This window comes from Canis lupus, chromosome 10 (assembly GCF_048164855.1).
Source record: "Canis lupus baileyi chromosome 10, mCanLup2.hap1, whole genome shotgun sequence".
Taxonomy (NCBI): Eukaryota; Metazoa; Chordata; class Mammalia; order Carnivora; family Canidae; genus Canis; species Canis lupus.
The window spans coordinates 63,140,064-63,165,281 of record NC_132847.1 but is presented as its reverse complement, the minus strand read 5'-3'; the positions used below and the strand labels follow the sequence as shown (position 1 = coordinate 63,165,281).

Genomic DNA, 25,218 nt, shown 5'->3' with positions numbered 1-25,218 from the left:
GCAGAGGGAGAAGCAGGCTCCCTCCAGGGAGCCCAATGTGGGACTCAATCCCCTAACCAAGGATCATGCCCTGAGCTTAGGGCAGATGCTCAACCACTAAGCCACCCAAGCGTCCCAACTCTAAGCTTTTCTAAGAAAAAAGGGATGTATCATGAAAGTTCTCCAAGAATAGACTGCTGAAGAGCTCCAGAAGCTCTGAAGCCACTTTCCCTTTAATCTGGAGAGAATGAGCAAATGCAAGACTGTAATCAAGAACTCACATTTTGTATTCTCCTATAGTCAAAGTTCATCAGGAAGGGATGAGAAATAAATAATCAAGGGGACCAAGGCTTCAATCATTCTGGTCCTCACAAGAACAGGGACTGGCTAGACTAAGGGTGAAAATGGCATGAAGACAGAAAGAACTAAGGAACTTGGGACTGAGTAGAACTGGAAAACAAATACAAGTAACCAAAAATTTTAAGTACCACCACCAATACCAAAACTTATAAAAACTAAAGGATAAGGATTACATGAACTGAGTTCTGAAACTCAACTCTATCTTGTGTATGTGATATGAGGTGAGGCTAAAGTTTTCTGTAGGTAGTAAGAGTCAGAAGAAAGGTGTATACAGCGATAGTGTGTGCCTAATAGGCATACAACAGGAGACTAGCTAAATATGTACCAAATCCAGTATAAATTTGTTAAAGTGTTTTATAAATATGACAGGCAACATGCCAGGGCAGGGTATCTATATTCAGAAAATTAGAGAAAGAGAAAAGAATTAAAAGATACCATAATCTTTTGAGTTTTCTACCCCACTTTATCCCTTTAGGGCCTCCACAATTAATCAATAGCTTTTAAAATGGAGACGCAGTAATTGGTAAAGAAGTTGAAGAGGAAGCACAAAGCCAAAAGTCTCAATGAATGTAACGTAAGCAATCAGTGCACCAGTAGATGCAGAGCCTCTTCTCTGAGCCCCAGATCATCTTCATACAACTGCTTACTTGGAATCTCCACCTGGATGTCTCATAAGCACTTCAAAGCTCAACATGTCATAATGTCCCCCACTAAACCTAAGCCCTTTTCTAGTGTTCTATTTCTGCAAATGGTGGTACTAGCTGCAAAATCAGAAACCTAGGCTGCCATCATCATTACATCCCCCTCCTCTCATTTGTGCTCTACATGTAGTCACCAAGTCCTGTGGATTTTACCTCTTAAGTAGTTCTGTAATTAATACTACTACCTTAGCATAAGTCAGTATCATATTTCAACTTATACTCTTGTGAAACTTAACTAGCTTGTGATCCATTTTTTTCTCCCCAACAATCAGTTCTGAATACTGCAGCGAGAATAATATGATAGCATCACTCTTTCTTTTAATTTAGTCTTCAATGGCTTCCTTTGATAAAACTGAAAGCCTTGGGACACCTGGATGGCTCAGTGTTTGAGTGTCTGCCTTTGGCTCAGGGCATGATCCGGAGATCGAGTCCCACGTTGGGCTCCCTGCATGGAGTCTGCTTCTCCCTTTGCCTATGTCTCTGCCTCTGTGTGTGTCTCTCATGAATAAATAAATAAAATCTTTTTAAAAACCCTGAAAATCTTTTAACATGATGTTAACATGACCTTATATAATCTGTAAACCCCTCCATGATCTTCCCGGTGCCAACCTCTCCTGCTTCAGCTCACACCAGACTTCCTCTTTCTTGCTACATTCCAGCTACAGCAGCCTGCTGTGAGTTTCTCTAATATGCCTTGTTTCCCACCTGGGAACCTTCACACCTATCAGTTCCTCTGCCTATAAACACTGTTCTAAAATGTATACACAACGTATTGTTAAAAGAAGTTCCATCATTAAGATAAGTTCCAAAAAGGTATTTATGGAATGGACTTATTGTAGAATACATTTGCGTCAATTATTATCAAAACCTGATGATAGACGACACCTGCTCTGTCGGATTCTACCAATGTGAAAGGATGCCTACAAGGATCTCAGATTTCATCTCAGACCTCAAGTCTCCCATTACCTTTCAATATAATTATATTAGGAGACTTCAGGTGGCCATGACTAAAAGTTCTAGGTGATACAGGTCTGAAGATGCGCTTCGCCAAATACCAAATTTGCTGGATCACAATAAAATACATAGGGCATATATCTCTAAAAGAAGTGTGCACAGGCAATCTCAGCCATTATCCTTCCGTCAAGAACCACAGTTACCAGGACCTCAAAAATCTACTATATCAGGATTTAGCCTCTCAATTACTTGACAAGGGAAACTGGCTCAGATAAGTGCTATGCTAACAAACACAAAAAAAGGGAGGGGGGCTATATACCTCTCCAAGCACAACTGCAATCATTCCCATGGAATGGATCAAAAATCTAGGATGCTGAGATGTGCAAGGCATGAGGTATCCTCTTCAAAGAAGCATAGCTTAATATTATGCTGATAGTCACAATCGCGAAGTAAAGGCACAATCAACAGTCTCTTCCACAAAATAACACTTTTATACTCTTAAGTATAGCACCATTTTAAGCTCTTTACATATATTAATTCATTTAACCCTCTCAAGAATCCTATGAAGTAGGACACTAATATTATCCCTATTTTCCAATTTGGAAGCTGAGATATAGAGAGGTTAAATAATAGTTTGCTCAAGATCTCCATGCTAACGTGGCAGAGCCTGGATTCAAATTAAGGCAGTCTCACTCCTAAGTCTGTGCTCTTAATTATTACACTGTATTACCTGAAAATAAAGATGAGAGGTAAATGAGAAGAGTATCTAAGGGCACCAAAAAGACTAAGATTTTACTTCAAGACTGTAAAAACTGGAGCTAAAAAAAAAAAAAAAAAAAAACTGGAGCTGATTAGCAGATTGTAACATATACCACCCTGCCAGATACAAGAGGAACAAAAACAGCTATTCTTACTATAGGCATCTTATTAAGCCTGAGAACATAATGACTTTCAACATTTGAAAGGGCACGGTTCTACTCGTTTTAGCTTAATATATGTGAAGATGCCAAATTCAAATATTGAGTGTTAATTCTGCTACATTCAACAAAAACTCTGCCAAGTTGGGTTACTTACTTAGAAACTATCCAGTGCAGTAAGTTCCTGAAATTACGTTTCAGAAACCTCCTGTTCTTAGAACCAGTGGCAGAAATTCATTATACCCAGGTTTATATGCTAGTCTGAATTTGAGGACCTCAATGACCAAGCAGTCATAATTAGAGAAACACCCTGACATATGAATTTCCGACCAGCATCTACTCACACTGACAAGATCTCTGATTCAAATTCTACATTAGTATTCCAGACCATCAAAATACACAAATCTAGAATTACTGCAAATATCACTAGTCAATCTACAATTTAAGAAGGTCAAACTATTCTTATGGCCATTTCAGTAGTATTCACTAAGCACATAGAAAGTGTGCCAGATGCTATGCTAAACATAATAGATTTTTAAAAAGTGGTATCAGCCTTTCCATTTAACGGCTCAAGAAAAGGAAAGTAAGAGAAGAAATTCTCTTACAAAAAATAAAAAAATAGAAAAAAAAAGAAATTTTCTTACATCACATAGCTATCAAGCGGCAGTCACAATTCAAATCTAGGAAGCTCCCTCTATTTTCATGGTACCCTAGGCTGCTTACACTGCCATGGACTGTACATAACAAGCATAGTGTTCCTGCAATTAGAGTAAAGGGATCAATGAAACCAGGATATAGCATTTCTGGAAAACATCCTTATGCCACCAGAAATGATACCACTTGCATCACACCACACCATAGACTTTTCCTTTGAATTAGGTAACGAACTGAAATCCAGAACGCTCTATCCAGCTGGTAAGCTAGACAATCAGAATCTCACCAGCTGACCATAGCTCTGACAACACAAAAGTATTATGCTCAGATGTTATATGAAGAACTGAAAAAGGAGAATTATATATTGCTGAGGAATTCAGGAATCTGATCATCATAACTGGTAGAAAGCCATGCCCTCTTTTATCAGTGAAACAGTTAGGAACACCACCTGTTTACAGAGGCAACTGAGGTGATCCACAGAAAAAAATCTAATAAAAGACCTGGTGGGAAATGCTGCCTTTCAACCTTGAACCCAGCTGGAAGATATGAGGACAGAAGAGGTACTCTCTCACCTAGGATTTGAAGAAATATAATGAATGACAACCTAGGGAAGCTTTACCCTTGCACAGTGACCTCTGAATTGGCTGTTCCATTCAGTGAAGTCTAGGAAGCTCATATTCAGCCAGAGAAACCAGAGGTCCCACCATCTGAGGGAGGTGCAAAGGGAATGAAGACAGGGTACACTCAGGCTCTGCTGGTGGCAATACAAACTAACAATCCTTGTGTCTTTTTTTTCTTAAGATTTTATTTATTCACAAGAGACGGGGGGGGGGGGGGGGGGCACAGACGAAGGCAGAGGGAGAAGCAGAACAACCCTTCTCAAGGGCAACTTGGCAATATGTACCAAAAGATTTTTAAAACTTTAGACAGATTGACTCAATAATTCCATTTCTACTAAATTTATTCTAAGTTGGGATGCCTGGGTGGCTCAGCGGTTTAGCACCTGCCTATGGCCCAGGACATGATCCTAGAGTTCCAGGATTGAGTCCCACTTTGGGCTCCCTGCATGGAGCCTGCTTCTCCCTCTGCCTGTGTTTATGCCTCTCTCTCTCATGAATAAATAAAATATTTTTAAAAGTAAATAAATAGGGCAGCCCAGGTGGCTCAGTGGTTTAGCGCTGCCTTCAGCCCAGAGCCTGATCCTGGGGACCCGGGATCAAGTCCCACGTCGGGCTCCTGCATGGAACCTGCTTCTTCCTCTGCCTGTGTCTCTGCCTCTCTCTCTCCGTGTCTCTCATGAATAAATAAATAAAATCTTTTTTAAAAATTTTAAAAGTAAATAAGTAAATAAATTTATTCTAAGTAAATAACTAAAGGTATAAACAGAGACTTGACTATATTTGTCTCAGTGTTATTTATAACACAAGAAGGTTGGGACCAACATAAACATACAATAAAGAGTACTGATTAAAAATCAAGTAATATACAGCCATACAAAAGAATTCTGAATTAAGTGCTGTAGAATGATATTAACATGGTAAAAGATTTATAATGTATTAATTGAAAGGCAAATTAGAAAACAGTATTACCATACATGATACCATAGTCTTTTTAAGTTCTATATTCATTTAAAAACTGGAATGTAATACATACAAATGCTAAAACAGGTTATCCCTGAGTGGCAGGATTTGGGTGATTTTTCATTTTATTTTCATTTATCTGTATTTCTTATTTTCCTACAATAAGTTTGTATTAATTATAATGTAACAAAAGTGCGTAGACTGGCTGTGCTAACTCCTAGTTATATAAATTAGCTAAAAATATAATTAGCTATCAATCAACAAGTATCAATAACTAAAACCAGATTCTACCAGAACCCTGTGGCTGAGAAGAATGTCAAAAAAAGAAAGCTGGAGACAAAATCTACCTACTTTAAAATATTGTCCACCGTAGCTTAGAGTGGATTACCTATCATCATGGCAAACACTCAGTATGTGTTTACTGCATGAATAATCCTGTTTACATTCAGCCAGGCATTGCAAAAAAGCACTGTATTAAAATTAAAATTTTTTTAAAAAATCTGCTTCACCATTGACCCTTGAATTGCCTGGGTTGGAACTGTCCCAGTGCACTTATAAATGGACTTTTTACAGTTCATTACTGTAAATATATTTTCCCTTTCTTATAATTTTCTTAACATTTTCTTTGTGCTAGCTTACTGTACCATAAGCTATAGCTTAATGTACCATATACTGTAAGAATAGAGTATATGGTACATATAACATACAAAATATATGCTCAATGACTGTTTATGTTATCCATAGGCTTCCAGTTTACTGTTTCAGTCAACAGCAGGCTATCTGTAGTTAAGTTTGGGGGGAGTCAAAAGTTATATGCATATATATTTCCAACCGAATCAGGGGCATGTCAGCACCCCTAACTCCTGTGCTGTTCAAGAGTCAATTGTATTTCCAATTTTTTAAAACTTCCAAGTTCAATAACATATGAATAAATCTGTATTTAAATATAGTGATCAAGAGTATGTCAGTATGGTCCTTTGAAAAGGGTACCTCATGCCTGTACATCCCAGATTACTTTGATCCATTCCCTGGGAATGACTGTGGTTGCATTTGGGTAGGATACATAAAACTCCACTTCCTGTTCAGAGTTCTACTTTAGAAAGCTAAGACATTCTCTCAAAAAAGAAGAGCTAGAGAGAGAGGATACATACACCTACACACACATACACACACACACACACACACACACACGAAAAATAAAGATTGTATACAGGGCATCAAGAGAGACCAAATTCCAGAGTTTTATATAAATCATGTCCTAGGGACGCCTGGGTGGCTCAGCAGTTTGGCACGCCTTTGGCGCAGGGCGTGATCCTAGAGTCCCAGGATCCAGTCCCGCATTGGGCTCCCTGCATGGAGCCTGCTTCTCCCTCTGCCTGTGTCTCTGCCTCTGTGTGTGTGTGTGTGTCTCATGAATAAATAAATAAAATCATTTTAAAAATCATGTTCTACTCTTTCTATCAACGATTTTCACTAGATTTAATTAGCTTCTTTAAAAAAACTACTTTATGGTGGCACCTGGGTGGCTAAAGTTAGCTAAGCGCCTGCCTTCGGCTCAGGTCATGATCCTAGGGTCCTGGGATCCAGCCCAAGGTCAAGGCTCCCTTCTCAGCGGGAGCTCTCTGTTTTGCCTTTTCCCTCTGCCCCTCCTGCTGCTCGTGCTCTCTCTCTCTCTCTCAAATAAATAAAAAATAAATACTTTAATTTTATTTATTTGAGAGAGAGCGACTGAGCATGAGCAGGCAAAGGAAGAAGCTGACTCCCCATTGAGTCTGCAGCCACTCAATGACAGGGCCACCCAGGTGCCTCTAAAATCCTTTTTAAAAAACTCTATTTATAGGAATTTGTTCCTAATAACAACTTAAATTTTAATTAATCATATCACATTAAAGACAAAAGATTCAGTAAAGAAGGGTGGTAATGAAAAAAGCTTGGGCTGTGAAAACCAGGTTTGAATCTAGACTATCACTTGCTAGCTGTGCAACTCTGAACAAGTCAGTTAGCCGCTGAGTTTGGTTTTCCATATAGATGTGCAACAGGAATAAGAACTATCATGAAAGTTTAAAGAAATCTAACACAACACTGGATGCAGAATACTCAAATTTTATTTTTCTTTCCTTTCTTCAGGAAATAATATTTTCTTGACTGAGAAAAGGAAGTAATTTCGGAACATGAAATGGCTGGTTATATGGATATGGTGGAGGTCTCTGAATTGCTAAGGTACAATGAAGGGAAAGAATGAATACCAGGGTAGAGGAGGAAACTGGGATAAGGAAGCCACGTGCAGACAGCTACTTGCTACGGCTTGTCATGCTTTAAAACCAATCCTATTCAGTTCATGTGTTCACCCAATCTTCATGTGTCCAGTCTTGTGTCACTACCACTTTCTAAGTAGAAAGTAAAGAATATGCAGGAAAAGGCAGGGAAATCCACCAAAAAACCAAACCCTCCCCCAAAAAGTATGCTCTTAGCACCATCCTGGGGGAGGTTAGGGAGGGAGGCCTAGGGAGGGAGGTTAGGGAGGGAGGCTAGGAGGGAGGTTAGGGAGGCTAGGAAGGGAGATTAGGGAGGTTAGGGAGGGAGGCTAGGGAGCATGTCTCCCCCAAAAAGTATGCTCTTAGCACCATCCTTCTTCTGGGCTCCACCTTTATTATTCCTACAGCATGTACCTTTCCTAGAAACAGCAATCCCTATGAATACAAATGATGTCCTGTGCAAAACCTTAAACTATCAAATTCTAAGGACCAAGATTGTAGAAAGGTGTAAATGTCTTTTGTTTCATTGGTTTCTTTGAACATATGTATTTAATCAGGTATGGAAACCTTCGGGATTTTATCTTAAAACCACTTAAGGACATAATCAAAAGGTTTGGGTATTGAACAAAGCCGCCTATCTGTAACATATCCTGTTGGCAAAAGTGTCCCATAAACTGGATATAAACAAAATTCTTCTGTTTATTTCTAAGAGATAATACTGTGGTTTTCTGTATCCAACAGTATGCCTTACATACCCAAGGCAATTATGTTTTCTTCCTCTACTCAAATAGAGCATCTGTTGCTAACACAACACTGAAGTCCAAGTTATTTTCACAGACAAAAAAGCAGCTGGTCAAGCTAATCCATCTGCTGACTAGCCACCATCCAGCTTCTGTAAGACTGTCCAGTTAACTTAACCCCTATTGTCAGACTGCATGAGTCAGAACTCCGAATCCTCTTTCAATTAGAATTCAACAACTCTTTGACACCATCATTTGAAATCACTTATTACAGATATAAAAACAGAAAACATGTTTTAAAACTTAAGGACAAAGGTTAAAAATTGGTAGGCTGGATTAGAAAAAAAATAGTTATACAAATTATCAACAAAAGGAGAAAGTTATTTTCAAGTTGGGATTATGAAATTCATAACAACAGCCAGCAGAACTTAAGTGCACTAGGCACCAAGGATTTTTAAAAATTAACATGATCCTCACAATAACCCTTTGAGGTAAGTATAATTGTTATCTCTATTCTATAGATGATAAAATAGAGACACACAGCAAATTACCCAAGCTCATTCAACTCATAGATAGTAGTAGGACTGAAGACTTGTCTCCAAAGTCATCCTCTTAATAATTTAAAGGCCAAATCCCAGTGCCTTACTATCAAATATATATTCAAGCCATCCTCACCATTTGCCATTTGCAGTACCTTACTATTTTCCTTACAATGACTAAAGTACCTATTTTCATTGTAACATTCTATAACAGGGAAGAAAAAGCATGCTAGGGGTGTACTATTTACATAAAGAGAAATAAATACACAGTTCATTATCAGTTGAGGTATATAATGGATTCTGCAGTAATTCATGAGAAAGATGCTCAAATTCATAATAAATTGGTTATAAGCATTAAGATTTTAAGCTATAAGACAAATAGTTTTTTATTGGAAATACTGTTTTTTCTAGAAATAGTATTTGATACCAACAAGTGAAATGGCATTCAACACATTTTCTAGTGTTGAGAGGTTGATTTTCAAAGTTATCACAAAGAATACCTAATTCTTTGCTACTACCTCTGAGGAAACTGCATGTGGTACTTGTAGCTACTCAAAAACTCCATTTGGAATGAGACCAAGTTAGTTCAAATCTTAGCCTTATGACTAGTTGTAGGACTCTGCAAGGGCCACAACTTCCCACTCTTTGAGTTATTAAAGTAAGTGATAATGCATGCCCTGGCAAAATATGACGATCCACATTAAAATACTCTTTAAAATTATACTTTACCACACATGGAGAATTTTAGTACTTTGTAAACTTTAAAACCTTATGTTTTCAAAATAAATTACCTTACTTGATTTTTACAGTAACTGTAAAATATTCTTACTTCCACTGCATAAATGAGGAAATAGATTGATCACAGTTAGAGTGATTTGCTCATATCACAGAGCTAGTAAATAGTAGAATGGACCCCAAGCCTCCGGCCTTCCATTTGCCCTGAACTAACGCCCACTCAGCTATCACATGACTTTACTTTAGAAAAGTTAAATAAGGTGTGAAATGTTTTTACAAATTTAGGCAGAGATGTTTTAAACATAGATATATTCAAAACACGAAATGTCATTTTTTACATACGTCTAACAGTCATGGAAATGAAAACTGAGTATTATTACCCAACTGAGTCTCAAGATGCACGCACACAAATCATACTGCACTTCAGTAAAATACTGTAATAGTCAATGCTTAACACATCACTACACTACCCACCCTCCCGTGCCCCCGGGGCTCCTTGGGGCCGGGAATGCAGGCAAAATTAGAGAAAATACTGTTCCAAAAAGTTTTTCCAGTGCTTTCCATCTAATAATAGAAAAGAATGGCCTGTTGGTTATGCCCTTGTTTTTCCCTGCTACATTATTAATAACACTTGTGTTCCCCTCCTATACCGTACTGTGCTTCAATTGCTATCTAACAAAGAGAACAGGATTTCTATGCAGGGATTATGACAACATTAATAACTCTAATTGTATTCAAAACATTGGCTGTGATCTCCAAACTTTCTTTTTCTTTTTCTTTTTCTTTTTCTTTTTTTTTTCTTCTTAATTGAAATGACCAGTTCTGCATATCCTCTCCTTAACTTGTTCGGAAAGTCTACAACAGGCCACCATGACCATGAGGTAACTGTGACCAGCGACCAGCCGGTCGGAGAGGGTGTGGGACCGCTGCCAACTGGAAGTCTCTTCTCCCGGTTCAACTAACACCAAACACCAAGACCTGCTTCCGAACTGGTCACGCGGCGGCGGGGCGCGGGGGGCGCGGGGGGCGCGGGGCGCTGCTTCCCGACCCGCAGCACAGCGTAGGGTGCAGAGACAGACGGCTGGGCGGGGGGAAGGAGCATCGGCCTGGGGCCTGGGCGTCGGCAGGCAGACCCCGCTGAGGAGGGATAAACCCGCGCCCGCACGCGGAGGTTCGAGCATCAAAGGGGGCCTAGGGCGCCGCAGAAAATGACGGAGAGAAACCGGGACAGCTCCCTTCTCCCCCCCTCAGGAGCGGGGCCCGGGGCCAAAGGCCAGCTTGGGTCACCCGGCAAGGTCTCCGCAGCCCGGCGGGCGCTGCTTTGCTCTCACGGGGGAGGGAGGCTGGCGGGGGGAGGTTGGGGGGGGGAGGCAGGTTAGGGAGGGAGGTTAGGGAGGGAGGGAGGTTAGGGAGGGAGGCTGAGGAGGGAGGCTGAGGGAGGTTAGGGAGGTTAGGGAGGCTAGGGAGGAAGGCTAGTGAGGGCGCGGGGCCCGCAGCCTCGCCCGAGCCACCGCCCCCGAGCCCGGGCCCCCGCCCCGCCCCCCGCCCCCCGCCCCCCACCTCGGCAGCCCCGCGCCGCCCTCCCTCACTCACTTTCTGGGAGTCCATGGCCGGGGGCTCTGTCCGCTGGGCCCGAAGCCGCGTCGAAGAGCCGTGCGGCGAGGCGGAGGGAAGTCGGACACGCCAACACCGGCCCCGCGGCCGCCTCAGCCTCCGGCCGCCCCGCCCGGTCCGCGCCCAGCCCGCGCCGCCGCCGTCGCGCCGCGGTTGCCAGGGTGAAAGGGCGGCCCGCGGGGGGAGGGGCCGGAGCGCCCGGCGCATGCGCGCTGCCGCGGGACGGGGTGGGGCGGGGTCCGCGGCTGGCGGGGGTGGGGCGGAGAGCGGGCGCGTCGTCCCTCGGGGCCCGCGGCCGAGCCTCGCCTTCCTTCGCGCATCCTTCTCCCTCCAGCCCGCGCCATCGCTGCGGGCCTCGGAGCGGACCACGGGACGTCCCGCAGCGGGGCCCGTGGGGAGGGCCGGGCAAGGACAGCGCTGACCCTTGGGATAAACCAGCCCCCTCCGCCTCCTGCTCGCCGCTAAAGCGCCCCTGACACCGGCTGCCCAGGCCAGACCAGGCCCACCGACCACCGAAAAGGACAGGGCTGGGCGGGGGGGTGGGAGGGGTGTAGTGGAAGCACGGAAAGGCCTGCAGGAACGTCGCAGAGACCGGAGTAGACCGCGGAGCCCAGCAGACCTTTCCCAGAGAGCCCTCCTGGGCATCCTCCTGGATTCTGAGCAGGTCGCTGTCCCTGGGCCTATTTCACCTTCCTAAAAAAAAAGAGCAATAAAAAGTCAATAATGATGACTTTGCAGAGCGTTCTGAGGATTAAATAACGTATTGCAAGTGCCCAGTACAAGAGAGGTCCAGGACCTTGTCCAAAGTCACACAGTTGCGTGGAAAAGCCACCCTCAAAGCCAGATCCCTCTCCTCAGCCATCTTCAGCAGCGATTTCCATCAGTGAGGGGTGGGGGGAGCAGAACCGCACCTGCCTACCTTAGCTCTGCAACAGCGGTACTGAGAACAATGCATGAACAGGGCTGGAGAGTGGGGGAGTGGGGGGGTGGGGAGGGGTCAGTTTTATCCTTTAATAATTTTTAAACTATTTTTGAAGTTTGAAAAAAAAAGTGCCCAGTACAGAGTTAATGGCCAGTAAATTATAACTGTTGGTGGGGAGCTAGAACCTCCTCAGTCTGACCTGAAGGGACCATGCATGCAGTCTGTAGAAAGCTAGGGGTGGTAGGCTTGAAAAGGTTCTTCCTCTAGCAGAAAAACCTCATCCTCCATTTCAATGACTCTGGAGAGGCTCAGAAGAGTTCCAACTAGTCAATCACTCAGGAATGAACAGAAGGGAAATATATATTGAGTACCTATGAGGTACCAGTTCTCTAAACTGAGAATTCAGCAGTGACAGGGCCCTGCTCTGCAGGGAGAGCTTACAATCTAGTATAGGAGGCAGGGGGGGGAAATATATATATATATAGTAAATGGACTCAAAGACTTGTGAGGGCTCCATTTTCTATAAGAAGGTCAGGGAAGGCCTCAGAAGTGACCTGAGCAAAATGAGAGAATGAGCCATACAAATATCTGGGGAAGAGCATTCTAGATAGAAGGAACAGAAAATACAAAGGCCTCGAGAGGGCATGAACTCTATTTAAGAAAAAGCATTTATCCTACAAGGCTATAATTGTCTCCATACAATTATACTCCGTATTGTGACTTCTATGCAGGTTGAAATTTCTTTTACTGGAATCTGGATCGCCAGCACAGGGCCTGCTATCCAGTATGCACTCAATAAATCCTTTTTATACTGGACAGACATATACAAGAAACAAGCTGAAGGACACAAAAGGAAAAACAGGGACTTGGCTTAAGCTAGGAGGACAGTGTGCTTAAAGGCCAGGGCCCAGGGGGAGCCTATGTGCACAATTTTATCCTGCAGCTGCATGGAGTAATGGCATGCGAACTTGCAGAGAGATGCTCCGTCTCTTGGTATCACGGGAAAGGAGCCTCCTATCCAAGCCACCCCAGTTCCACAAGGAGCAGTGGGAGCAGCCCAGCACATGGCCTCTAGTGCAGGGCTGCGAGCATGAAGGCCATTCTCCGCATTGCATCTGCACTGTCCTCACTGCTGCTGAGTCAGTTTCCCATAAGGGAGAAATGCAGCCTGGGGACTGGAGAACATTAGAGGTCAAACTGCCTGACTGAGCTCCCTAGCCCTGTCCCTGCCTTCTGCTATGGGACTTATCACTAGGGAAGAAACAGCATTTTGCACTGTCCCCAGTTCTCTTGCTGCAAGGACTTGACTTCAGAGAGCAACTCCTGGGCACTTTATGACTGATAGGTATAACCACAGGAGGAGACAGAAAGAGGCTTTGGAGACAGCAAGTCGCAACTGAAATGTGATCACCAGAATACTGTCACAGGTCACATCCTGGGAGCTCACTCCTGGCTCCTTGCCTCCTCACTCCTCTGGTTCTTTCCCGGCAGCCCAGCCAGGAGCCTGCAGCTTTTGACAAGATCTCTGCTTCATTTGACTTCTAACTTTGCCAGATCTCCCTTCCTTTCCCTTCCTTCCTTCCTTCCTTCCTTCCTTCCTTCCTTCCTTCCTTTCTTTCTTCTTTTTCTTTCTTTTATATATTTTTTAAAGATTTTATTTATTTATTCATGAGAGACACAGAGAGAGAGAGGCAGAGACACAGGCAGAAGAAAGAACAGGCTCCATGCAGGGAGCCGGATGTGGGACTTGATCCTGGGATTCCAGGATCACTCCCTGGGCTGAAGGCAGGCGCTAAACCGCTGAGCCACCCAGGCATCCCTCTTTTATATTTATTTATTAGAGAGAGAGAGAGAGAGAGAGAACGAACAAGCAGGGGGAGCTGCAGAGGGAGGGGGAGAAACAGGCAACCTGTTGAGCAGGAAGCCTAGGACTCTGGGATCATGACCTGAACTGAAGGCAGATGCTCAACTGACTGAGCCACTCAGACACCCCCAGGTCTCTGTTTCTTTAGGCAGATTGACTTCCCTGCCCAGCTCACCTGGGCTTTCTGCTTGCCCTGGTTCCTGTCTCTTCTGGCTGTGACCTCCATTGTCCCCAGCCTATACAGGCCCTCTGGCAGCAGCATGCACCTGGCTGGGCACTGAGTCTGCACCCCCACCCCATTCCCGCTGCTTTGGGCCCATGGGCAAGTCCTTTGCCTTTTCTGTACTTACCTTTTCACAGCCAAGTTGATTTGGCAATTTTCAAAAGTAGCTTTACTAATAGAGTAAAGCCGCTGTTCTCAAGCATAATCCGCAGACCAGCTGCATCAGCACCACCTGGTAACTTGTTAGAAGGGCAAATTCTCAGCCTTCACCCCCCAGCCTTCATCTAGGTCAGAAACACTGGCATGAAGGTTCAGAAATCCGTATTTTAACAAGTCCTCCAGGTGATTGATGCCCACTAAAGCTTGAGAACCATTGAACTAAATGAAAGCAAATTGTTTAAAAAAAAGAAGCAGCAACTACAAAGGCATAAAAACAGCTGTTTGAACCTTTATGTTTCTAATTCTAAGATAGCATATCTAGCCATATGTATTTATTTTATTGAGGTTCCTGGGCCTCTAGGAATACCTTTCTGAGGAAATGTCAAGTTAGAATAACCTTATGTGAAGAGTCTGGCAAAATTGTCTCTTCCAGAAGCCAGAGTCCCCTCATAAATTCTTGGGATGCTCCCATCTCCTGGGAGGGAAAGTTCCTTCCCTTAAGTGTTGCCAACAGTGTTCCCCTTTGAGAGTCTGTATAGGGCCATGGGCCCTGAGTCAGCAGTCTGAATTTACATCCTGCCACCGTCCCCTACCAGCTGTGTAGCCCTCAGTGAGTCTTTCCACCCAGATAAGCCTCAACTTCCTCATCTGTAACAGTGATGAGAGTAGTAGTCATTCCCAGTTATGCTTATTGTGGGGATTAAGGAGATTACATATACAAAGCGCCGGGTTTAGTACGAATTTAACAAATGGTAGCTGTTACTATTATTACATACATCATCTCCTTCTGTGCCACCCTTGGATGGGGAAACCCTCTTAGTCTTTGGGGCCTTAGGAGTCGTATTCTCGCCTCTAACTCCCGTTTTCATTGTTATCCTGGATTTTCTGAAGCATAATCACTGGCCAGATGCTGCTCTTGGTTGAAGCTCCAAATCTCCACCTGTTTCTCCCTGTTAATATCTGACCTGAGTCTTAGCATTCACCACCCAACCCAGGGAAACCCTGAGTTTCTCTAAGCATAAGTTTCTTCAGTTGTGAAAGCAGCATCATAACAGTACCACCTGCACAGTTTTTGGATTGATTAAATGAGATAATTCACGTTAAGAGTTTCACAGCATCTGTCATGTAGAAAGTATTCAAAAAATATTAGCTGTCCTCTCTTCCTAATCATTGAAACCTATGTCTTTTTTTCCCCCTGTCACCTTCTGACTAAAACAGACTCAACCAAAAGTCCTAGAACCCCCTTGAACTCAGAGTACGAAGTTCTGGCCCTAGGAACTCATTTTAGACATTTAAGCTCTCATAGGAGGGAAAGGATGATTTGTTCCTATGTGAGCTCGTGCTGTATGGGGTGGTCCAGCTCCATACCTGGGGGCGCTGTAAGCAAAGTGGGATGCAATCAGTGCACACAAACATGACGGAAGGGCCTGGGAGGCTTATGAGAAGAGACACAATTAAAAGCGCCTGTGAGTATTTAGCCTGGAAAGGAAAAATCTCTCATGCCAGGGAGGACATGATCATTTACCTCAAATCCCTATAGGGTAGTTGTATGGAAGAGGCAGGTGACTTGTTCTCTAACATTTCACACATAGAATTAGACCCAATTTATGGAAGCTACTAGAAGATGCATTTCCAATCAACAATAAATCCAACTTTCTTGATAGCCATACACAACTGGAATGGGCTTTGGTGGTGAGGTCCCTATCACTGGAGGTTTCCAAGCAGGGGCTAGGCATGTGCTTTGCAGAGCTTTCCTAGGGGGAATCAGGCAGTGGAAGGGTAGATGGCCGAGATAACTTTTTTCATCTTTCCAAACCCTGAGAGTCTGTCATTCTGCAAACTAGAAGCCATGACTATTCATTCCATTTCTGACTCAGCTTTGCAATTGTACTCACCTCTGGAATGTGCTCTGAATCTCTTCTCCCCACCCCCATTCTCATATGCTCCATTGCAGGAGGCCCCTCTCCTTCCTGGGTCAGGGCTTGAAAGGGGCAGTTAACTAAACTGTAGCCATTATGATGTTGCTATGTCACAATACCTTCTCCATGTATTATGGCTTGCTTTATGCTAGGCACTGGAGACACCGAGATAAGGGAAGTCTGGAAGACACAGGTGTTTCCATCAGAGCCTGCCTTGGCTCTCGAAATGTCTCTAGACTCATCTTGTTCAGGGAATGACCAAGGACAAAGCAAATTTATCGGCCTGTATATTTCTTCATTGTGAAAGGATGCTGCCCCCCGCCCCACCCCACCACCTGGTCCCTCCAACACAGAGTTGTTCTCACTGTTCCTATGGTATGGAATAGTATGGGCCAGATTGAGACTAATTGAGACTTGGAAGATAAAGGGCCATAGTGAATTGACCACTGGCTAAGCACCCAGATTCTGATACCAGACTGAATTCAAATGCCAAGCCTAGGGGCACCTGGGTGGCTCTGTGGTTGAGCATCTGCCTTTGGCTCAGGTTGTGATCCCAGGGTCCTGGGATTGAGTTCCACACCGGGTTCCCCGCAGGGAGGCTGCTTCTGCCTCTGCCTATGTCTCCACCTCTCTCTGTGTGTCTCTCATGAATAAATAAATAAATAAAATATTTTTTTAAAAAATGCCAAGTCTACCACTTACCAGTTGTGTGGCCTTGGGTGATTTGGTAACCTCTTTGTACGTCAATGTTCTTATTTGTAAAATGAGGAGTATTAACAATACCCACCTGAAACGGTTGTCATGAAGATAAATGACTATGTAAAGTGCTTACCTAGAATAATCCCCGATTTATGGAAAGTACATAGTATATGGTAGCTATCAATTATTTTTATTTTTTGAGGAAGAGAGCAAGAAAAAGAGCAGGAGCAGGGTAGTGGCAGAGGGAGGGAGAGAGATAACCTTAAGCAGGCTCCACTCCCAGCATGAAGCCCAACGAGGGACTCCATCTCACGACCCTGAGATCATGACCTGAGCTGAAGTCAAGAGTTGATCACTTGACTGACTGAACACCCAGGTGCCCCTATCAATTATCATTTTCTAAAATAAACCATTCTCCTGAGCACAGCACCAGGAAATAATGGTGTCTGTGAGCCCTTCGGTATTACTGTGCTCTTATTGTCAGGTTCAGATGGTGCCATGTCAGCATGTCCAAGGGAAATAAATCTCTTGAAATCCACCTCTCACTCTGCAGGGCACTATATGAACTTTTCCTTAGCCATAGGAGTTTTCAAAGGCTGGGGGTGACAGGGGGATGACAGAACCAAAGCTGGACGGGGGAACGTAATACCAGCAGACATGAAGGGAAGACAAAACCCTCTCCAAGCCAAGGAAACAGCATGAGCGAAGTTGGGAACCAAGAACTACTCTGGGGAATGGAGATAGGAGATGAAATGAATGGAAATAGGAGCCCTCAATGTCCTGATACCGGGGAAGTATTAGGAAAACATTGGAACATCTAAGTCATGGACTGTTCTGCAGCATGAAAAATTATCTTTATGAAAACTACATGGTAATGTGAGAGAACGCTTGTATTACAATTTAAAAACAAAACAAGGGGGCAGCCCTGGTGGCTCAGCGGTTTAGTGCCGCCTACAGCCCAGGGCCTGATCCTCGAGACCCAGGATCGAATCCCATGTCGGGCTCCCTGCGTGGAGCCTGCTTCTCCCTCTGCCTGTGTCTCTGCCTCTCTCTCTCTCTCCTCTCTCTGTCTCTCATGAATAAATAAATAAAACCTTTAAAAAATTTTTTCTTTTGTTTAGTTTTAACTTAGGTACAGTGACATCATATATAAAGCACAGCCTGGTTTCCTGTTATCAAATACTTTTATATGCTTACTTTTCTACTTATATAACAGTGAATCAGGGGTGCCTGGGTGGCTCAGTTGGTTAAGCATCCAGCTCTTGATTTCAGCTCAGGTCATGATCTCTGGGTCTTAAGACTGAGCCCCGTGTTGGCCTGTGGGCTAAGCGTCTGCTTAGGATTCTCTCCCCCCTCCCTGGCACACTTGCCTCAGCACATGGTTCCTCTCTCTCTCTCTCTCTCTCTCTCAAAAAAAAAAAAAAAGGTGAATCAAAGAGTGGGGGGATTGGTGAAATAAACAATGAGGATTAAAGAGCACATTTATCATGATGAGCTCTGAGTAATGCATACAACTGTTGAATCACTATATTGTACACCTGAAACTAATGTTAACACTGTATGTTAACTATACTGGAATTAACACTAAAAAACTTTAAAGAATCAAAGAGTAGTAAATTGGCTTTGAAATATAAATTCAAATTTGGCATGACTTACTCATGATTTTTTTAAAAAGGAAAGGAGTGGAAAGAGAGATTAGTAGGGGTCAGATTGTTGTGGTCTCTAAATTCCAGGCTGGAGTATTGGGATTTGAGCATGTTGTAAGTGGGAAACCACTTACAAGTTTATGAGCAAAGAGTTATTTTAGGAAACCTGATTTGGCAGGAGGAATAGGAAGGGCATGAGTGGGATGCATCTGGGGTGAGGAGTTGACTGGGGACCCAGAGGCTCAAACATCTCCCTTCTACTCCCTATCCCTTAACCTTCTGGGGTTAGATCTCAAACCCTCCACCCCCATTCAGACTTGGACACCACCATTAGAATACAGTGATTACCTCTGTATTACAAATCTTCAAGTAGTTTTTCAGTTCAATGGAAAAAAAAACATAAATCAGCCTAATGAAAACTGTTGGCTTTCTTCCTAAGTCATCTGAAACAGGGATCAGCTACCTTTTTCTGGCAACACCCAGATAGTCAATATTTTAGGCTTTGCAGGCCATATGATCTCTACCACAACTATGCAACTATGCCACTGTAGAGAGAAATCAATCATAGACAACACATACAGGATTGGAGATGGCTGTGTTCCCATAAAACTTTATTTACAAAAAATAGGTTGGGGGCTGGATTTGACTCACAGGCCATAGTTTATCAACCTTTCATCTAAAAGCACGTTATGTTATTTTTCTTAGAAAACAATTCTGCAATTATTCAGTGCCTCTAAAGCCTCCCTGACCCTCCCTCTCAGACACTTCCTACATATACCCCCATCCCTGTCTCTAGTTATGAGAGGAATACCAGTGATGATATGATGGGCTAATTATCCCTGCAGTAGTCATAGGCAAAGCAATGTGTTAGAATGAAGGGGCTTTAGACCTAGATCTAGACTTGAGCCTTGACTCTGCCAACTGTGTGATCTTATACATAGTGCACAATCACTCTGAGCCTCCATTTCCTTGTAGGCAAAATGGATAAAGTAGGTGTTTTGTGAAGCGTAAATATTTTAAAGCATTCAGCCTAATGACTGGCATGGAACAGGCACTCAATAAATAGTTATGAACCCACACTGGCTCTATAAATAGCCTGAATGAAGAGAATTTCATTGTGGATCTAGTCTTCAGGCCAGTAGTGGCGCTTGAGGGAGAAGCAGCAGAGATCACGCAAACATACACAAAGCTAGATAAGAAAGCAACTCTAACTTTGAAGACACTGCTGCAAGACAGACTTGCATCAAATTCTTCTGATGAATCATTTATTAGGCAGCCCTACTGTGCCAAATCCACTTGGCTGTTGGTGGTTCAGCAACATGGTCCCCCGCTTCCATTGAAGTAATAAGATCCTGCTCTTCATCCACAGACTCTCAACAGCTGGTGAGTGGGAGATCCTCATGTAAACAGCCTCTTCTGAGTTCATTCTTCCGGGCTCATGGGACCAGTCACCTTCGCTTCAGCTGAAAAATAAACACATCAAGAAAATGAATGCTTCTCTCCTAGGGGAACACAACACAATGAGAATCAATCAATAACAAGAAATAGCTTGGGGTCATCTTTAGAGAAGACACTGTGAAATGTAAGAAGGCGAAATACACACACACATACACATGCACACACATGCACACATATTAACAAATAGGAAAAGAGCTTGAGTTCAAATCTTGATTTTTATGCCATTATCAGCTATTTGTGGTCAACTTAGTTAACTTCCATGCCTACATTTCCCCCTGTATCCAATGAAGATAGCTATGGTATGGTCCTTTACAGTTGTTGTGAGGATTAAGTGCATTAACAAATATAAAGTGCTTAAAACAGTGCCTGACATAATAATGAATGTCCAGTTAGTGTTTGCCAATATTGGTATCGGCATTATTCTTTGTTGTTTTTTTTCAACATTATTCTTTGAAAAAGATGTTTTCAGAATAGCTGAACAATGAAGTCAAACACATAGTGAGTCGAATTCAAAAGTAATCTGAAAAATCTGAACCTTTCGCACTCTCAAAGACCCAAACCTGAAATTCAAATAAGACTTTGGATTTCTCCCCGCTGTGACTCAGCAGTAGGACAGGTCAAACCAGGATAATAGGTGTTCTCACTGTTCAATTCAAGAAACAGTGACTGTGTAAAGTGTACCAAAGTTGACAACTATATACTGTGGTTTTATAAAAGGATATCCTTATTCTTAGGAAATATGCAATAAAGTCGTTAGGACTAAAGGGTGATGGTGTATGCAAATTATTCTCAAATGGTTCAAAAATATTGGGTGTGTACACATACATATAAATAAATAAATAAATAAATAAATAAATAAATAAGTATATATATATAGAGAGAGAAATATTTAACAATATGTGTAACAAGAGTTTATATAGTGTTCTGTGTCCCATTCTTATCCCTGTAGCTTTTCTATAAGTTTGAAATATTTTCCAAAACAAAATTCTTTTTAAACCCATTAGGATGGGTTAAAAATAGAAAAGAAGCATTGACTCCAGCTCAACTATCAAACAAGTGCAGTGCGGATGCAAGGACAATCAGAGGTGACAAGATGCAGTCCAGACAAGATGCCAAGAGACCTTGGACTTGAACAAGGGACATAAAGTAGTCCTAGGATTCAAAGGTGCAGTGGAGACAGGCTAAGATCACCTGGATACATGTCTCCTCAGTAGGCTCTGCTTGTTTCTGGGCACCTAAAAGAGGTTGTATGTGGTGCTAAGAATAATATTGCTTGAAACCCTTGCCCCGAGTTTCATTTTAGGTTTTTAGTCTTGAAGCTTTTGTTCCATATGCCAGTTATTGCCTTTTGCTGATCCCCTGCCACAGATTTCTCCCCATCTTCAACGCATTCTGCAAACACCTGATAGAATAAATCCCTAAGTCATTGCTCTCACTATTTCAGTTCCTCAATTAAGAAATTACAATTCTGGGGCACCTGGGTGGCTCAGTGGTTGAGCGTCTGCCTTTGGCTCAGGTCATGATCTCAGTCCTGGGATTGAGTCCTGCATCAGGCTCCCTGCAGGGAGCCTGCTTCTCCCTCTGCCTGTGGCTCTCATGAATAAATAAATAAAATCTTTCATAAAAAAACAAAGAAAGAAATTACAATGTTTTCCTATATACCATCCCACCTTTTCTAAGCATTGCTGTCTCATCAGTTCCATGTTTTATGATTTTACATATTTCGATTTGCAGTTTCAACTTCCAAGATTTTTTTCCTGCCACTGAAAATAACAGAACCTAGGATTAGACTGACATCCGATAGTGGTTGATGTGTTAGTTACTGTTGTGCGGTCTGAAAACTAGGCTCAAGCCAAAGTTGTAATTTATCTGAAATTGAGACAAAAGTTTTTCCTCCTTTTTTAAAATCTAAATAACCTTTTCATTTTAGAATAGTTTTCGGTTTATAGAAAAGTTGCAAAAATAATACAGAGAGTTCCCATATACCCCACACCCTACTGTTTACATTTTATGTCCCTATTGTTTACATCTTATGTCACTATGTACATTTGTTAAAACTAATGAGCCCATATTGTTTACATCTTATGTCACTATGTACATTTGTTAAAACTAATGAGCCCATATTGGTATATAGTCATTAATTAAACTTTGTACTTTATTCATATCTCATTCATTTTCTTTAATGTCCTTTCCTATTCCAGGATCCCATCCAGGAGACTACATTACAGTTAGCTTCCTCCTTTTTAAAATTATAAAATATTGATTAAGAAGCTAAATATAAATAATGTGTGTAATCTGATTGAATACGATTTTATACAACACTTTAATGGAATCATTATCTTTCCTACTGCTCTTGAACATGAAAAAACCCACAGCATCTAACTCATCCTGAGACATGATTATAACATTCATTTCAAGGCTCCCTGAATTTTCCTGTTATGTCAGATCCCCAGATTTCATGTCCAAGACTAGATCTAATTAGCTGATCCAAGAAAGTTTTGCTTCCTATACAGTATACAGCAGTTTTCTACATAGAGATTCCTGAAGTCTCATGTTTAGTACAAATACATGGTGCTAAAATAAGCTCTCACTACCACCTGTGGAAAGTACCTCAGTAATATCACTGCCGATATTATTCCCTCACCAGCCGGGAGTATTAGAGTGTCCTTTATGAAAAACTGTGGTATCAGCTGCCAGTAAGCTGCCAGTAACTCTTCTCTGATTCAATTTTAGGGAGTCTATTCACCTTGTTCATAGAGCTCATTAGCTCACAGAGCTAATTAATAGGCAAAGTTTAATGGATCTTTCTAGCCTCCAATTTGACATTGGCTCTGCATTCCTTTCGACACCCTCATTTTCCTCTGCATAGCTGGAGTAAAAAAGAAAGCGTTCATGATAACATCCAACCAAATGGTCATATTTTTCCCACCAGGAGAGGTAATTTCCTATTCTCTCTCTTAAGGAAGAGAAAGAAAACCCCTTTGTACAATTTTTTTGGATGGCTCCTGAACTTAAATACAATGCCCTCTAGTATCTTACTAGCAAATAGTATCCTATTAGCAAAGAGCTAATAGTTATAAAGATTTCAGATAATAAACATCTTTGACAGCAACTCTTTCCAAATGAAATGCTTGGCATAGAATTTTAAACAGCCAACATAGGATTTTTACCAATTCTGTTTTTTAAAATTTTTAATGTTTTCCTTGTCTGTTTAAAAACCCAGCATAAAATTAAAGTGAATTTTTACAAAAAGAAAACTTTATTCATAATCTCACCATTGTAGCATACCTATTTTAGATTTATGACTTCCCTTTTATCTTTGGCCAAACCTGTGTTCTTCTCACCTCACATTATATTATAAACATTTCCTATGTCTCTGGTATTCATGTATAATTGTAAAGGTTACATAATATTTCATTAAGTAGATGTATAATTATTATTTAAACGTTTCCCTAATGTGCTTTATAAGGGCAAAGACTTTTTTCTGTTTTCACCATTGTAACTTGAGCATTTAAAACAGTGCTAGGTGGTAGAAGGGGAGGAGGGCGGGGGTGGGAGTGAATGGGTGACGGGCACTGGGGGTTATTCTGTATGTTAGTAAATTGAACACCAATAAAAAATAAATTAAAAAAAATAAAAAATTAAAAAATAAAAAAAAAGAAGCGTTGGCACAGAAGTGAGAGGATAGAGTTTCAGCTTTTAATAAACTAGATTCAAGCCCAAAAAAATAAAAAAATAAATAAATAAATAAAACAGTGCTAGCAATGGCACCGGCGTGGCTCAATTGGTTAATCATCTGCCTTCGACACAGGTCATGACCCTAGGGTCCTGGGATGGAGCCCGGATGGGGGTCCCTGCTCATCAGGGTGTCTGCTTCTCCCCTCCCCTCTGCTTGTGTTATTTCTCTCAAATTTAAAACAAACAAACAGTGCTGGCAAAAAAAATAGACACTAGGTACATATTTGTTAAATAAAAAGTGAATTTAAATGGTTTCAAATTTTACTCATTTTTTTTTATCATCCTACTTTCTTTTGACTTAATTTTTCTCATTCTACCTCCTTAAAATAAAAACAGTTGATCATGATTATCATTTCTTTTTATATAGAAAACAGAGTGATCAGTTGTCTTTGATTATGATCTGGTATAATTGGTATGACTGTATGTAAATCCCTTGTATATCTGAAATGTCTTTATTCTACTCTCACATAGATTTCACAGTCTGGATAGATGGAGAATCTACAATGGAAACCACTTTCCTTCAAAATTTTGAAAGTGTTCTTCCATTTTTTTGTAGTTACCAGTACTGTGTTAGAAAGCCATTGTCATTCTGATTATTGATCCTTTTTCTATGTATAACAGTTTCTCCCTGCCCCTCCCCCTCCATCTCCCTCCTTCCCTCCCTCACTCCCAGGGGCCCCTCCCCCACAACCTCTCTGGAGTGCCCTGAATTTGGACGTTGAATTCCCTGGAATGAATCTCTAATTTTATCTTTTCCATCTTTTTTTGCCCTACTTTCTGAGAGGTTTCCTCAAATTCATCTTCTAACTCTTCTACTGAATTTTACATTTTTATTCTATTGCTAACTTTCAAGAGCTCTGTTTTTCTGAGACTCCCTCTTTTATATATAAAGCTATTTTCACTACATAATCTTTTCTATGATCTATCTGAATTTAGTACTTTTTAAAAACAATTTATTATTTGAGAGAGAGAGAGAGAGAGAGCATGCAGTGGGAGGGACAGAGGAAGAGGGAGAGAGAGAATCCTCAAGCAGATTCCCCCTGAATGCAGAGCCCACTGTGGGTCTTGATCCCAGGACCCCAAGATCATGACCCGAGCCAAAATCAAGAACTGGCTGCTTCACTCTGGAAAACAGTGTGGAGGTTCCTCAAGAAGTTAAATATAGAGCTAACCTATGACCCTACTATGCACTACTGGGTATTTACCCCAAAGATACTGATGTAGTGAAATGCCAGGACACATGCACCCCAATGTTCATAGCAGCAATGTCCACAATAGCCAAACTTTGGAAAGAGCCATGATGTCCTTCAACTGATGAATGGATAAAGAAGACATATATATATCTTTGTCTCCTATATATATATGTATATATATTCTCTCCCTCATGCCCCATCTCAGTCAAAACACTCCACAAAGTAACCATTATTCTGTTCTCTTTTATCATAGATAACTTTTGCCTGTTCTTAAACTTGAGTTAAATGAAATCACACTGTATATACTCTTGTGTTTAGCATTTTGCTCAATATTTCATCTGTATGATTTCTTCATGTTGTTTCAAGTTA

The 25,218-nt window shown here is 41.9% G+C and overlaps 2 protein-coding genes and 1 long non-coding RNA gene across 11 annotated transcripts in view; 1 reads left to right on the top strand and 2 right to left on the bottom strand.

Moving 5' to 3' along the window:
* Positions 1 to 16,173, bottom strand: part of FSD1L (fibronectin type III and SPRY domain containing 1 like) — a 72,563-nt gene extending 56,390 nt beyond the window's left edge. For 8 of the 9 annotated variants that reach the window (XR_012038399.1, XM_072842221.1, XM_072842222.1 and 5 more), the window contains exon 1: positions 11,008 to 11,638. Coding sequence is in view for 8 of the 9 variants with exons in the window: in XM_072842221.1 (XP_072698322.1) it covers positions 11,008 to 11,235 (228 nt within the window). In the remaining variant the exon portion in view is untranslated. Of the gene's footprint in view, positions 1 to 11,007; positions 11,639 to 16,091 lie in introns of those variants that run through there. The other variant, XM_072842227.1, reaches the window with a different exon arrangement.
* The window catches only part of LOC140641809 (uncharacterized), a 70,868-nt gene extending 50,137 nt beyond the window's left edge, over positions 1 to 20,731 (top strand). Inside the window, exons 2-3 of the long non-coding RNA XR_012038402.1 lie at positions 7,273 to 7,365; positions 19,830 to 20,731. This is a non-coding gene — a long non-coding RNA (uncharacterized lncRNA). The remainder of the gene's footprint in view (positions 1 to 7,272; positions 7,366 to 19,829) is intronic.
* The window catches only part of SLC44A1 (solute carrier family 44 member 1), a 192,410-nt gene continuing 186,235 nt past the window's right edge, over positions 19,044 to 25,218 (bottom strand). The window contains exon 16 of the mRNA XM_072842218.1: positions 19,044 to 19,923. Within this exon, the coding sequence (XP_072698319.1) occupies positions 19,909 to 19,923 (15 nt within the window). The 3' untranslated portion in view covers positions 19,044 to 19,908. The remainder of the gene's footprint in view (positions 19,924 to 25,218) is intronic.